At 46.9% G+C, this 14191-nt stretch overlaps 1 protein-coding gene across 3 annotated transcripts in view; it reads left to right on the plus strand.

Annotated features, from left to right (window-relative positions):
* The first annotated feature begins 8666 nt into the window (after positions 1-8666).
* APPL2 (adaptor protein, phosphotyrosine interacting with PH domain and leucine zipper 2) overlaps positions 8667-14191 on the plus strand; it is a 668813-nt gene continuing 663288 nt past the window's right edge. The window contains exon 1 of one of the 3 annotated variants that reach the window (XM_085653220.1): positions 8667-9032. In XM_085653220.1, the coding sequence (XP_085509346.1) occupies positions 8979-9032 (54 nt within the window). In that variant the 5' untranslated portion in view covers positions 8667-8978. The remainder of the gene's footprint in view (positions 9033-14191) is intronic. The other 2 variants (XM_085653222.1, XM_085653221.1) reach the window with 2 other exon arrangements.

A 14191-nucleotide genomic window follows, 5' to 3' on the forward strand; every position in this document is an offset into this window, starting at 1 on the left:
CACCTCGCAGACGGTGTGCATTTGATTGTCGAGGGCGGCAACCTGAGTAGAATAGGCAACTGTAATGCAAGGGCATGATTTCGTTAATATCATTTGACAGTAATGCTGTGCAAGAATAATGGTGGGGCAGTGTGGTCTTTAAAGCATCGAAGCTATTCATTGGAGGCGTGGTGCAAAAGAAAATGATTGAGGTTACTACAGCGCTGAATCGGAGCTGGTTGTTTCTAGCGCCTCGCACGGACACCAGTGTTTATGTCGTTGGCCACAGGGTGGTGCTGTTTGTGTAATTTGTTGTGTAATTTGAAGAAGTAACTCAACAGTTGTTTGTTTATTACATATACATTGAAAACAACTAGCGCATGCTCCAAAGCCATTCCCAGAGCTGTGGGGGCCTTGAGCAGTCTCAATTGTCACACTTATAGGAGTGTCTCGGTTGGTAGTTGGGCGGGCACTGTTGCATTACACCACTGACGCAGGTTGTTAAGTCCAGTTGTGCGTTTGACTTTGTGGGCCCCATCGGAAGCACAGGGTACCGATCAGCTGGGATGGTCTAGCACTGCAATTTGTTAAGACAGGTTTGCATTTTCCATGCCCAGGTGGCCCTGCGCAAGGTGAGCTATAAGGTCTGGCGCTCCCACCCTGCTGACCAGCAAGTGCTTGGAGGGGCATCCAGCAGCGCGAGGCCTCAGCTGTGCAGCTGGTGCGCGCAGGAGCGGGGTCCTTTGCGGTGGGGGGGGGGCATTATTTCAGGGTGCCTCTCCAGGGATAATTGCATGTTGTTGTTTACCTCCCCAGAAGACTTCTACAGGGTCCAGTCGCACAGGATCCACTTGGACTAACGAGTGGCCGCAGGGCCACTTGGACAACCGTGGGGCAGTGCAATACCTGCCCGGCGGGCGGCGAGTAGAGTGGGTAGGTAGGTGCGGCACACGCAAGGTCTGCGCCCATGCTGCATTCGGCGCAGCATGCATTGCCGGTTGGTAGGAGGGGTGGCAGAGAACGGAGGTTCACAGGTGGCACAAGCGCAGGGCAGCTGGCGTACACCATCAGAAGGGGCACCACTTATGGGGTGCCCAACTGAATGTAATTGAACACGCAATTTTCGTTTGCTGCCTGCAAAGAGCAGGAGATCACCAAATATCCATGTTTCATTGCCCCTCGTGTGCTCCGAGGGGGATCGGCGCTAGATTGTTTGCAACCTAGGAATTTCAAAGTTTTCCAAGCATGGCCTCCCTGTACCTAAGACTCACGTGGTGAGTGGTTTCGGGTTTAGGGATGTTCGTGGGCCCCAGTGAGGAGAGTTAAGTGCCTGGTGTGTGGGGCAGATATTTTATTAGAAGGGGGTGGTAAGATCATTCACCACTGCTGGATCCACCTCACATGTGGTTAGCGGTTCACTGTCTGGGTTGGTATATGTGTCCAGGATGTGTAAAGGAGGGAATTCATGTCCCACGGTGGTTTACAGGCACTGTTTCCCCACCTGCAGAAACAGGGGGCGGCAGACTCACCAGAGCGACAGTGGCAGTTCAAATTTGTCAAGCAAAGGGGAAGGTTAAACTAGGTCTCAAGCATTAATACATGCTTGGCCGTGTGGTGCACTCTGCCTTTTAAGTTGATTACTGGAGCCATTCCTTTTGCAGGAAGATGCACATGCGGCAGGGTTAGCGGAAGCATGAGCTGTAGCTCAGAGCAACAGACTTTTGCATTGGGTGTCCAGACCCCTCCAAGTCGAGGCTCTAGTGCTGGCGGCGGCAGTCAGTTCATCTTTCGGTAAAGGTTGCATGAGGGCAGATTATGCGATGCCATGTAAGGAAGAGCGTTGTTGATGTTCTTTCACAAAGAGGAGCCTTTTGGGGTGCCATATGCACTAGGCTTCCTGGTAACACTGCATCAAACATTACTGTAAAATGGAGGAGAAATATGGGAATGGGGTGTGTTAACCTTCTTTGTCTATGCAGTCTCGGCGAGAGAGGAGAATGTTCTATTATTTGGTACAGCTTATTTAAGTCTCTTGGCTTGGTGTTTTGTTACTGACTCATCTTTCGGATAGAAGGGATGAGTTGCCAATATGGGATACACCCTTAGTACCCCCTTTAAGTTTGATACTGGGTCATGCCCAGCTTTTTTCAGTTAGGCAGGACGAGTTTCTGAATTGCCGGTAAGTGAGTGGGCTCGTTAGGGCAGAGTGGTTAGTCTCTTCCCCTGTAGACTTTTACTCGCTGAGAGGGGTAGTCGCCTCTCACCTCATGCTGTCAGCTTTGCTGGCGTTTGATTGCGAAGTTCTGAGAGTCTGAGTGGCAGGAGTGAGGGGCGCTGTTTAACTAAAGCCCCCTTTGTTTATGCCTGAGTTCGAATGACCGGATCCCTGCCCAGGATCACAGGTGTTGGGGTGCTCGGTTGTTGTAGACTCTGCGCCTTGCTGAGCCGCACTTCGCTGCGTGCAGGCAGCATCAGTAATTGCATCCTGTGAGATCAGGGCCAGTTGAGCGATGAGTCACTTCACTTCTTTCACAGTCCCACCTTTTCAGATCGTAGCATTTTCACTATGCTACTCCACCAAAGCCATGTTGGACCTTAATTAGCTTAAACATCCAACTAGCATTGGGAAAGCAAATGAGACTGGCTTGTAAGTGTAGTGTCAATTGTGTAGTACTTACCTGGTCAATACTCTTACAACAAAGCCATAGTTGTTGCTTATTTACCATAGGCGACCAACAACCATTGTCAAAATCAATAGTCCTTGCTTGCTGCAACCCCAGAGGTTTGGGGTAAATTGGCAAGTGAGGTGTGCCACGTGTGGATGGTAGGTTGTCGTGCAGTTTGCGCATGAGCACGGCCCGTCCTGTCTCCTGTGGTTGGTGAAGTTTGTGGTGTGCACCCCCAGCAGTCTGGTTTTGTGAATGCGGGGGGACCATAAGGGCAATTTCGGAGTTGTTGTGGTGTGGGCACCTTGTTTGGGGTTAGTGGTCCTTTGGTCTAAGGACTGGCCAGTGCGACTTTCTGTGCTCAGGTCTCTGAGAGCAATAACTTTGGTGAATTGTCTTGGGTGGGGGGGGGGAGTTCTGGGCACGGAGACTCGGGCCAGTCCCACCCCCTTTGCTTGATCGGTGACATCCCGCACCCTCCTTCAGCGGGGATTATTTCAGGGATGCTTCATAGGGTTCAAACTTGTGGTTTGCCTTGCCTTCTCCTGTTGCTGCCATATTGCCCCCCCCCCCATTTGGGGCAGTTCCAGTGGTTATGTGCTGGCAATTGAGTTGGAGCCAGAGTAATACCGGTTGGGATAGCGATTTTGCGCATGAATGGAAAGCAACGCAATGGCTTAGCCGGGCACACTACACAGCCTCATGGGGGTAGACGGGGCGGGCCATAGAGTGGTGTCGCCGCACTGGGTGCAGACTTCAGGCAGGGGTTTCCTGTGACCACAGTATTGTGGGGTTTGGAGCTATTGTTGCATCAAAGGACCAGAGGTTTTGCCTAGGGGTAAATTTGACTCAAGGAGGATATCACAGTGGATCCACACACCTGCCAAATAAGTGTACAATGCGGTCTGTGGGTCACTCTGCTGGTCTGGGTGGTCCTTTATGGCAGACCATCATTCATAGTGGAACCAGGAACAGCTCTACAAAGCAATGCAGTAGATTTCCTGTAGAATTCTAGATGGACAAGCTTCAGGGATAAGGCCCTGACCTTTCACCCCTCGAGGGACCATCACTAATTCTGAGCAAGTAGGCGAGGAGCATACTAATCCCCCAGCGAGTGCAGCACAAGAGGAACAGGTACACCTGAATGTGTGACCTCATGACGCCCTGTCTGAGCATTCCAGGTCATACCACAGAGGGCAAAGGCAAGGCCTCTACCCCTGATGGACTATGTTTAATTTTAGTTGTGTGGGAGTGGGGCTCGCAATCTCGTTGCGTCTTGCTATGTCGGGTCGATGCAGCTAAAATGTGCCCTCTGCAAACAAGGGCAGATCACTGGTCGCCTCAGTTAAGGCATATTCACCCGCGCTTTAGCCAGGGCAGCAGGCGGGTTGTGGTAGTTGTTATCTAACAAGTGGACTGCAAAATGTTTGGTAAACACGGCGTTAGAGGACAAATGACGACAAGGTATTGTAGACCATTTGGCATTCCCTATATCCAGACATGGGCAGTTACTTGCACATATTGTTTCCTTCCGGTTCCCACAGACTTGTCTGCCCCTGGGTTATCCTTCCATGGGCTAGATCTGGAAGGGGCATCTTCAGCGACCTGTGTCCCAAATACGCAGATAGTCAACGCTGGGGTAGATGTACCATGAAGGGCATGGTTACTAAGGTTGTCCCAAAGTTTTGGGGTCAAATTGGGTTGGAGCAGCAAGTCTACAGTCCTTAGGAAGCATTCAGCATTACATCGATCCAAGTAGGGCAGTTAGCGATACATAGTGTCAGCAAGTGGCTAACATGCACCGGTTATTCAGCCACATCATACCCTGGAGGCACGCGCGCTTTACAGAAACTGAGTTTCAACCAGAAGGGTGCCAAGTGGCAAAAACCAGTAAATAGGTTTAATGTGTGTGTCTCTGGCCTTACAGCTGTGTGGAGCCAGTCTCATTTAGAGGTACGCCCAGGTGGAAATTGGGTGCTTTTTAAGGTTCTCAGGACCAATGCGGTTTGTGGTATCTCCCAACGGATCCACTGAAGGCGTACTGCAGCTAACATGAGATTGGGAATCTGGGATTCCGACACTTTTGCGGGTTTAAGCATCATAGAGCAGAGATGGTTTGCTGGTACTGGCATCTTTTTCCGACGGCAGTTAAGCAAGCGGGGTGGGCTGCATAAGTTAGCACTACACAAAAGGGTGAGGTGTCCCCAACAGTGGGCACAATACATATATTGTTTCAAACCAGATTGGAGACCAATAAGGTATTCACCAGGATTTAGCAATCAAAGGGGTCTGTGCAATTGTCTGGTCAACGGGGCAAAGTAAGGGCACCCCAGAACCAAGGGTAGGTGGCATGTTGCTGCAGTTAAGCTCTAATGCCCCGCCCGGTTAGCTATATTAGCCACGCTGGGTGGGGACGCTGTCAGCCAACATAGTGTGCTGCTGTTCCAATAAATGGGATAACAGGGTGTCAAGCACAAAAGGCTACTAGGTAAAAAGAACATTTGGCACGTCCAGGATTCAACAAAAATAAAAATTTAACGGGGCAGGAAAATTTCCTCTGCTTGGGCTGCACAGGGTGGGCAGTGTGAACCCCCCTAACTCCCTATCGGGGAATAATGTGGGGAAGGTAGGACTTAGTCAATTCTGGAAGTTAGGCACCACACTACAGACAGTGCGCACTTTATTAAAGCAGACAGGTTAACTAGCTGATATGCCTAGAGGTTTTCACCACAGATGGAGCTGAGCAGGCGTAATTCCCATAAGGAATAAGGGATGCATGGCAAGTGCAGGGGTACACCCTTGCTCAGAGATTGGCCCGCCCCCCCCCCAATTCCTTATTGATACACCTAGGGGGCATCGAACTCATTGCCATGGGGAGGAGGTCACTCTTACAAGCCATGAAAGCTGACTTAGGGGAGTGCAGCAAATACATGGGTAAATGTGAGTTCTGGTGGTCTGAGATTATTCCCCCCAGAGTGTGGCACGGGGCTAAGTCAGAGGAGGCCGTTGATCATCCCTGACAGAGTGAACAGTTCATGGCGTAAGTTCGCAGACCCGAGGGGTCTGGGTTTCATCAGACATGAGCTGATTCAGGCTAATGTTAAGGGCTATTTTGATTAAAAATGGGGTTCATTGTCACCATTGGGAATGGATTTGTTCCCTTGACCTTGCAGGGGGCCCTGGAAATGAAAGGTGGCTAGTGAGAAGACAGCCGTCCTGGTGGCACGGGCCATTCAGGGGTACGCCTTAAGTTAAGTTGAAAAACACGGGGTGCATTTGTCACGGATGGGCATGGACACGTTCCACTGGGCATGCAGGAGACCCTAGAAAGCAGGTTGCAGATGAGAAATGAGCTGTTTTGGTGGGGGGCTGTGGCGGCGACGGGGGCCGCTTCTAGAGCTGTGGCGGAGTTACAGGACAATCTGGAAGCAGACACGTACAGTAAGGGTACCTCTGCAGCAGACGGGTACAGTAGGGGTATCTCTGCGTAGCACAATAGGGGTGCCAGAGCCAAAGACCAGGTTCCTCAGGGCAGGTTCCTGGAAAACCACAACGGCGCCCCGTTAGTCCTCTCCGGGCTGTTGGGGGCCTGACTAACCGGGGGTTTGCCCTGCTACGCTCTGCCCTGAAAAGGGCGTGAGTAATTAGGGACCAACGTGTCACGTGAGCCGGAGGAGGATCACCCAAAGGTGTAGCACACTTTTGTATGGAATAAACCTGCAGCATATTTTCCCATAACAAAAGTTGTCTTGTGTATTTATTTATTCATGCATGCTCAGACTGTGGGTGGGGGTGTTGCCAATAATGGCACTATGGACTCAGAGGGTCGTAGGGGTGTCCTGCTCATGCAGGGGCACCCTCACACTTAGAACCGAGCACCCTGCCTTCAGGATTGAAAGGCCTGCCTTATGGGTGACTTATAGGTTTTAAGTACAGTGATCTCAGATATAAGGAAACTTATATATCTGTCGTAAGTGGTGCTGGCACCAGCTTACACAAACTGCAATGGCAGGCCTGTAGTCACAATTTGAGTGGTCTCTCATGGGTGGCATTATACATGCTTCGGCCCATGGAAGACCCCTGGTGTACCTATGCCCTGGGTACGATAGTACCATATACCAGGGACTTACAAGGGTACACCAGTAGCCAATCTGGAGTGTACCTAAGTACTCACCATATCTAATTTAGGAAAGGAGCACAAAGACTGGGGTCCTGATTAGCAGAATCCCAGTCAGACTAGTCAGTAAAACATAATAACACCAGCAAAAAGTGGGGGTGACCATGAAAGCAGAACCTGCTTTCCTGCATACACAAAGGTCAGAGAGGTAGGCAATGTGTTCCGAAATTCACCTAGGTTGACCAAATCTAGTTTTGTAAGTTTTCACACTCTTTCTTTTGAGCCACTAAATGTAAAAAACAAAAAAAAGTGGTTGGATAACCATGTTGTTTCTTTCTGGACAATCAGTAGTTATGGACAAAGGGCTCTGGCTACACAGTCGGGAGTTAAGGTTAGAGGGTTAATGGTTTGAGCCTAATTGTACAAGAGCAAGGGTTTGCATAGAGAGATAATATGACTGACTAAAAAATACATTGATGAGGATAGACGGTTAAGGGTGCAGGGTTATGTGTACCTAGTACAGGGCTAAATGTACAAGATACTGTGTTAAGGGTGCATGGTTGTGACTGTATGGTGCATGTTTATGGCTACCAGGTAAAGGTACGGGTTACATGTAAAAGGTTAATAGTTTAAAGGTAAATAGTTATGGGTACAGGGACAACAATATAAGATATAGGATACAGGGTTATGGTGTGTGATTATAGGATATCGGATTGTCACTACGTTGTTAGTAGTAAATAGATATTTCTGTACAGCTATGGGTAGAGGATCATGAATAAAAGACCTAAGTGTTATGTGTACAGAATATAGGGTTAAGGGTACAGGGTTATGGACACAGGGCTAAGGATGCAGCGTGAGTGATTACAGCTACAGGACAAAGGGTGCAGGTCTAAGGGTACAGTGTTGTGAACACAGGTTAAAGGGGAAGGACTAAGGGTACAGGGTTGTTTATGTAGAGCAATGGGTACAGAGCTAAGGGTTGTACTTCATTGTAGCATTCAATAGCACTTCCAACCACTATGTGGGACGCTGAAGCGCTAGGTCGGATTGCATTGAAACCTGTAGAATCTACAGCTTAGTTGTCACTGAACGAAATCACCTTTTCAAGGATCTCTGTCAATAGCCTATACAAGTACCAAATCCACAAAAACATTTTTGATCTAATCCTATTGGGTTCATCCAATATTTTTAAAATGTACAATTTGGTTTGTCATATTCTCATAATGGCTCTGAGGCAGCTTCCTCCCCTGTGCTTGCAGTTTTATACATGCCCCAATTCCCACAATTTAAGAAATTAAGGTCTGGTTATGTCACTGAAGCCCACACATGCTCCTGGGAAGGTGGTATGAGGCTCATGGCTGCACCTTGTAAAAATCTCTGGTCTGCTTGAAACTTGAAAGACACCTAATATGAGCTGAATCTCTTGGGTACAAAGAACATTTTGACATGTTTCGGCACTACTATCTATATGGCTGATTGACTATGTATAAGGTAACATTATCTGATAATTTACAAATTGGAGAACGGAAATTCCCTGGGGAAACTGAGTTTTTGTAACGGTGTGACAACAAATACCCAATGTGAGTAAATACAGCCTTCTATGTCTGAGCAATGGGATAGGGTTTAAGGAATGATCGAAATGCTCTAAATAACGCGTTCTTTATTAGTTTACAATAGATCGCACAGCATTTTGCAACGGGTATAAATAGCGCATCGCCTCACTGATAATAGCATCTTACTGCCCCCACGGTATAAGATAGCTCCGCAGACCAGGGCACCTATAGTTTGAGACAAAAGCTGGGGGAGAGTTGCGAGGAAGTATCCTCTGACAGTATGTGGGAACGATTGATCCCGATTGGTTGGGTATTTGAGATGTCCGTTGTCTTCTGGGGATTGTAGTTTTTGTTTGTTGTGTGTATCTTTTTCATTTTGCTGCTGTTTATCCCGCTTAGTGAAGTATCCGACTAACATAGAAGTAGCTGGAAGGTATGAAAGGAACAAGTACTCATAAGTAACCGAATACTGTGAGATGCCAGTCAGTGCGAGCAGAGTTTTATGGAAGGGCCGGTTAAACAGGAAAAGTGAGTCTCGGCAGCTCTCTGCTGCTGACTAGAGGGCGATCAGAACAGCGCCAAAACAATACGTGTCAGTGGAGCCGGAGGAGCGACGGGGAGGTGAATTCAATTATTCAGCAGCATCGGGAGCTCCAGTCCAACATGCCGGCCGTGGACAGACTGCTTCTGGAAGAGGCTTTGCAGGACAGCCCGCAGGTACCCGAACCCCCCTTTCCCACCCCTATACGTGTGTAACAGGTTCTGTAGTATGCAGGACTGCCCAAAGGGCCCTGCCAGGAGGGCCACTGACAGCCCTCCTTCCACACAAGAGCCTCGGCTGGGCATTTCAAAGATACAGCCGACCAACAAGAGCCCCCTTCTATTAACAAACGTGCATATTAACTAGTCTTCCAGACTGCGGATAAACAAGCAAGCCATTCTCCCGGCAGCTAGGGAGGTTGCTGTCTGTCTGTGCAGAGTCCCCAACACCCTCCTCTCCCAGACGACCCCCAACACCCTCCTCTCCCAGACCCCGAACACCCTCCTCTCCCAGACCCCGCAACACCCTCCTCTCCCAGACCCCGCAGAACTCCCGATCGCGTCAGCTCGGACCAGTCAGAGGAGCTCGTGGGCTTCACGTTGGAGTGCGGGGGTGGACAGCTGCGTTTTGTTTGAAAAGTATATGTAAATATGCAAGTCTGTTTCTGCTGTCTCGGTGTCTCCACAGGACAGTGCGGTTGGGAGGAACACAAAGCGAGACCTTGTTAGGGGGTGCCCAGGGAGGGGGCGTTGAGGACAAGCGGAGGGTGTACTCTCCCCCCTCCTCTGAGAGACTCCTTCAGAGCACATTGAATGCGAAACTGTCTGTACCTCGATCCAGAGAGGGGGAACACGTTGACTATATAGATATAGACGAACATAGTTACTAGCTTGTGGTGGGGTGACTGCAGACCCTTGGCACGCAATGTCACAGAGTTGCTGCGTAGTTGTCCCACGCATTAAAAAAAATATCATTGTACTTTCACATCCGAAAACATGGCCTCTGCTGGCTACTCTGCAATGTATCCGGGCTGGTGTGGTCCGTGGGGGATGAAAGCGCTTTGTTTTTCAGGTCCCCGGGGAAGGAGGTTAGGTGACTCTCCCAGCCACAACTTTTTATTTATTTATTTATTTATTTTAACTCTCCGAGAGCAGTCCCTCAGCTGGAGTTTAACTGCTGGTAGCAAAAATGTAAACGTTTGTATTTTCAATACACAACAGCAACACATTTTTTTTTGCTGGGAAGTTGTTACCACTAGCCTTACACCCTGGCGAAAAGTAAACACTCAAGGGGGCCAGCCTTGTCCCTACCCACCTCTTGTGGAAGCGGGTTGTGCTTGGATGCCCGTTCTCTCATCCAAAGAGGGATATCAAAACAGCCGTGGCTGGTTCACACTAATCCGAAAAATATTTGTATTTGTTCTTCTGATCACTAAGAACTCAGCAGTCATCTTCAGGATTTGGGACTCGGGTAAAGACATATTCTGGGGGACCCTGTTCGGAACAACTTCGAATTTTATTACGTACTTTCTGCCAATTCAGGCCCACAGGATGCAGAACAAAACTTAATTATACACCAAACATTAGGTAACAAAAGACAATTGAAATATCTTTTGCTTGGGGCTCAAAAAATCCTTAAGTGGATACCAACAAGTGAAAGACGGTGTCAGAGATCGAGGTAGACAGTGAAGAGGGAAACTGGTTGAAATTCGAAAATAGGTGAAATAGAGGGGATGTTCACTTATCCAGGGAACCTTGGGCAATTGCTGACTTTGCACTGTGGTGTAGCTTAGTCAGTGAGATTCAGGGGATGCAAATCTCAAATTCCTCAACTGAAAAGCAGTGGGCTGCAGGGTAAAGGGGTGCGATGACCAATGTTTGGGATGGACTGTTACTATGAAGAACAAAGTCAGTCATGATTTGCATTAGGTGGGCATCTCTGTAGGAGGGGGGCACAGTGGGGAAAAAACAATGTGTTGCAATGTTACTCCAAGCAATTGCCTCTGGTTAGAACATTTGCCAGCGTTTATCCCATCACCTTTTTGGTGTTTTTACTGCCAGTAGTATGCCTGGAAACCTGAGACTGGTACAGCTTTCCAAGCCTACCGGTTCCAATGTTTGTGAATTTCAAAAAGTAGTACATTTGCACCCATTCAAAGAGTATTTCTATGGGTGCAGATTTACTACTTTTTGGGTAAACTGGAATCTGTATAATGTTAAGATGCTGATCCAACAAAGGAACAAGTTGAAACCTCTTAGGGAAATGAGCACGACTTGAAAACAGACACAAACATAACAGATCTGACTCAGAGCCTCAATACCCAAATACCGAACCAAGAATGCGTTTAAGGATTGTCACTCCCCAGCTCAAGCTATGTCCCTGTCCTTGCCACCTGTGCTGGGCAGTTCTCCCTCGGAACGCATGACTGAGGTCATGTACAACACAACAGCCTGGAGTCCCTACCCTAGGATCACTTATTTTCAATGTATTTTCACTGCACACACTTTTCTTTTAATCTGGTACAAGAAGCCATGATGGTAGAGTTCTCAAACTGGTGCATGTGGGCTGGGCTTCATTTTTGTAGTCCTCCCCTTTTACAAACCATTTTATCAAGTGATTGGCGACCACATATACTAAGCCAGAGCCTTGAATAGAAGTGGCCCACTGGCAAAATAATAGGGCGAGCCGGGTTAGAGTCAAGCAGGGCCCTGCCTTGCTGCAAGATTCCGTGCAAGAGCCTTGCCATGAAAACATATTGCATGTTTATCGTCGAAAAAACAAAATATGATAAAATCATAAAAAAAATGTAAAGTGCCTTTCTTTAACACACAGACGTGTTTCACTATAATACATCAGAATATATCACTGCATAAACAGACATTTATTAAAAAAGTGATAGTTTTTAGGTCGAGCATTCTATACCTCTTGTATATACTTTAGTATATTCTTATATGTGTATGTACTTTGTGGGCTCTGGAGATCAGCCCTAGGACTTGTCTGTTTCCGCGTAGGGACTTTTTTTTTCTGTTCAACTGCCTATATTTAATTGTCTTGATAGAAAACGACCAGAAGAGGTCAGTAAAATACCAGAATTGCTTTCTGCTGAGGGACTTTATTTTTTTTATTTTTCTGGCAACTGCCTCTATTTGACTTTATTGATAGAAAACGACCAGCAGAGGTCAGTAAAATACCAGAATAACGTTAGCATTCCCTAGATTCCAGTCCATAGCAATTGTCTTCCACGAGCACCCGTAGACAATAATTCTTTTTTCAAATCTTGTATTTTCAGTGATATGACCTCCGAAGACCCTGATTTTATATTAAAAACAGGGCTTTGGACTATACCATTTCCCACTGAAAAGCAATATTTCTCTCCATGTGTTCCCATACCTGCCGTGTCACATAGTTTGGTGCACACGTTCCCTCCATGTTCAAGAACAGATGTTTCAGCAACCAGGCTAATGTGCTGCATAGGTAAATACATATGAGGTCTGAAAGGCGAGACTGATTGCATTGCAAATGCTTGTTAGCAACTTATGTGGCTTAGCCCCCACGACAATTCCATTAGTGAACTAAGAGGCAAGTCAGTAGTCATATAAACTCTAAACGTTACCTAAATTCGTATTATAGATGGAGCAACATTGTAGTCTATTAAATCAAACATAAGAGGTGCTTGTGCAGCGCACATCCTGAACTAAAGTTTTTAAAAGGGTGCTTATATATGATAATAAAGAAAGAAGAGGCGCTGTGAAATAAAATGTTTGCTTTGGATCACGCAATTTGGACAAGGAGGCAAGCAGGTATTGATTCTAGGCTATTTGGTTTCACATTTCGAAATTCAGCCACCAAATGGGTACCTCTCTCTGTCTCCCTTTTATATTAAAGGTTACTGTTTTGTCTTTCATTCTTGGCTAAGGATACAATAAAACCGACGCAGAGAAAGCAGACTCGACTCAGGGCCCCTGGCCCAACTACCAAGCCAAGAATGTAGGTTGTTGAACACCAAGCACTCCTTCCAAAGCTACACCCCAGACATTGCACCATGCCTTAACCCGTTTGTTATAACAAATTGGTACTAACAAACTAAATGCTGAGTGGGCATAGGAAGCCAGGGTTTGTTAGTGTGATATGAGAACTAAGAAGACAATTGCATTTGCTGGCTAGGGTTATCTGGTGTGAAATTAGTTTATCTGTACTTTTAATTTCTGTTCAATTGGGGAGTGTGATTAAGCAGTATATCCAGCAAGAGGGAATAAAAAAAATGAGATGCCCTCAATGGCAGGGGTTTAGCACATTTAATCAGATATATGTCCTATCTTTTGGATATTGTGAAAATTGTGCTATCCTCCCCTATTAACTTTTGTTGAAAAGATCTACCTTCACCCTTGTGGTTTGGCAGCATTACATCAAATACGCAGTGACAATGTCAGCGGTCACTTCAGATCATAAACCATTGCCCCCCATTTATCCTTTCCTAACCTGACAACAAGTTGGCAATACATCGCCCACTAGCCATTTTCTATCTTGAACTATTGAGCAATTCATCCAAAGGACCCAATTCTTCTTCGCCCTTTTTACCTAGCCCATATTCCCCAAAGAGGTTACTCAAGCCGAGCTCAACTCATCTTACTCCTTATTATCCTGACCACCCCCATCCCATCCCTCCTACCCATTATAATTTCTCATTCTTCCTTTCATTCTCTCCTTCTACTTCTTTTCCCCTTCCTCTTAACCAAAACCCTCAACTTCACTTTTCCATTCCCACCTCATTTATTCTTGCCTCTCACATTCGATCCCTGGTTTTCACCCTCCTCTCCTATATTGCCTCACCCTCAAATAAGTTTCTCTCTGGCAGTCAAAGTCTACAAAGATGCACTCATCTTCAATATTGATTTAGAGCTTCTTTTCATAACTTAAACATTGCTCACTGGGGATGCTGCCCCAGTTGGCAAGAAAGATATTTCCATAGGATAAAGATGGTTCTCAGGATCTACAATTACAAAACATAGAAGAGTTGGTTGTTCTATGGATGTTTGGTGGGCTGGAGTTTGTGGGGAGGTGAATGTGATTGGAGAAGAGTGCCTTGTCCCAAATATCTAGTGTGGTTTTAGTGGATTAATTGAAATGTGCGATTAGGGGCCTGTCAGCCTTGAGTATTCATATCAAATCCCAGATTGTTCTTCCTACAATAGGTTTATCTATATGAATCCAGTGTGTTATATCCTGGCTTTGTATTTATGCATGTGATCTCCCACTCAGCCAGTGGAATGTTCAGTTTATGACAACCAAGGATTTTCATATGTGCATCCTAAACTAGTTTTACACTCTCTGCAAG

Source organism: Triturus cristatus, chromosome 4_1 (assembly GCF_964204655.1).
Source record: "Triturus cristatus chromosome 4_1, aTriCri1.1, whole genome shotgun sequence".
Lineage (NCBI taxonomy): Eukaryota > Metazoa > Chordata > Amphibia > Caudata > Salamandridae > Triturus > Triturus cristatus.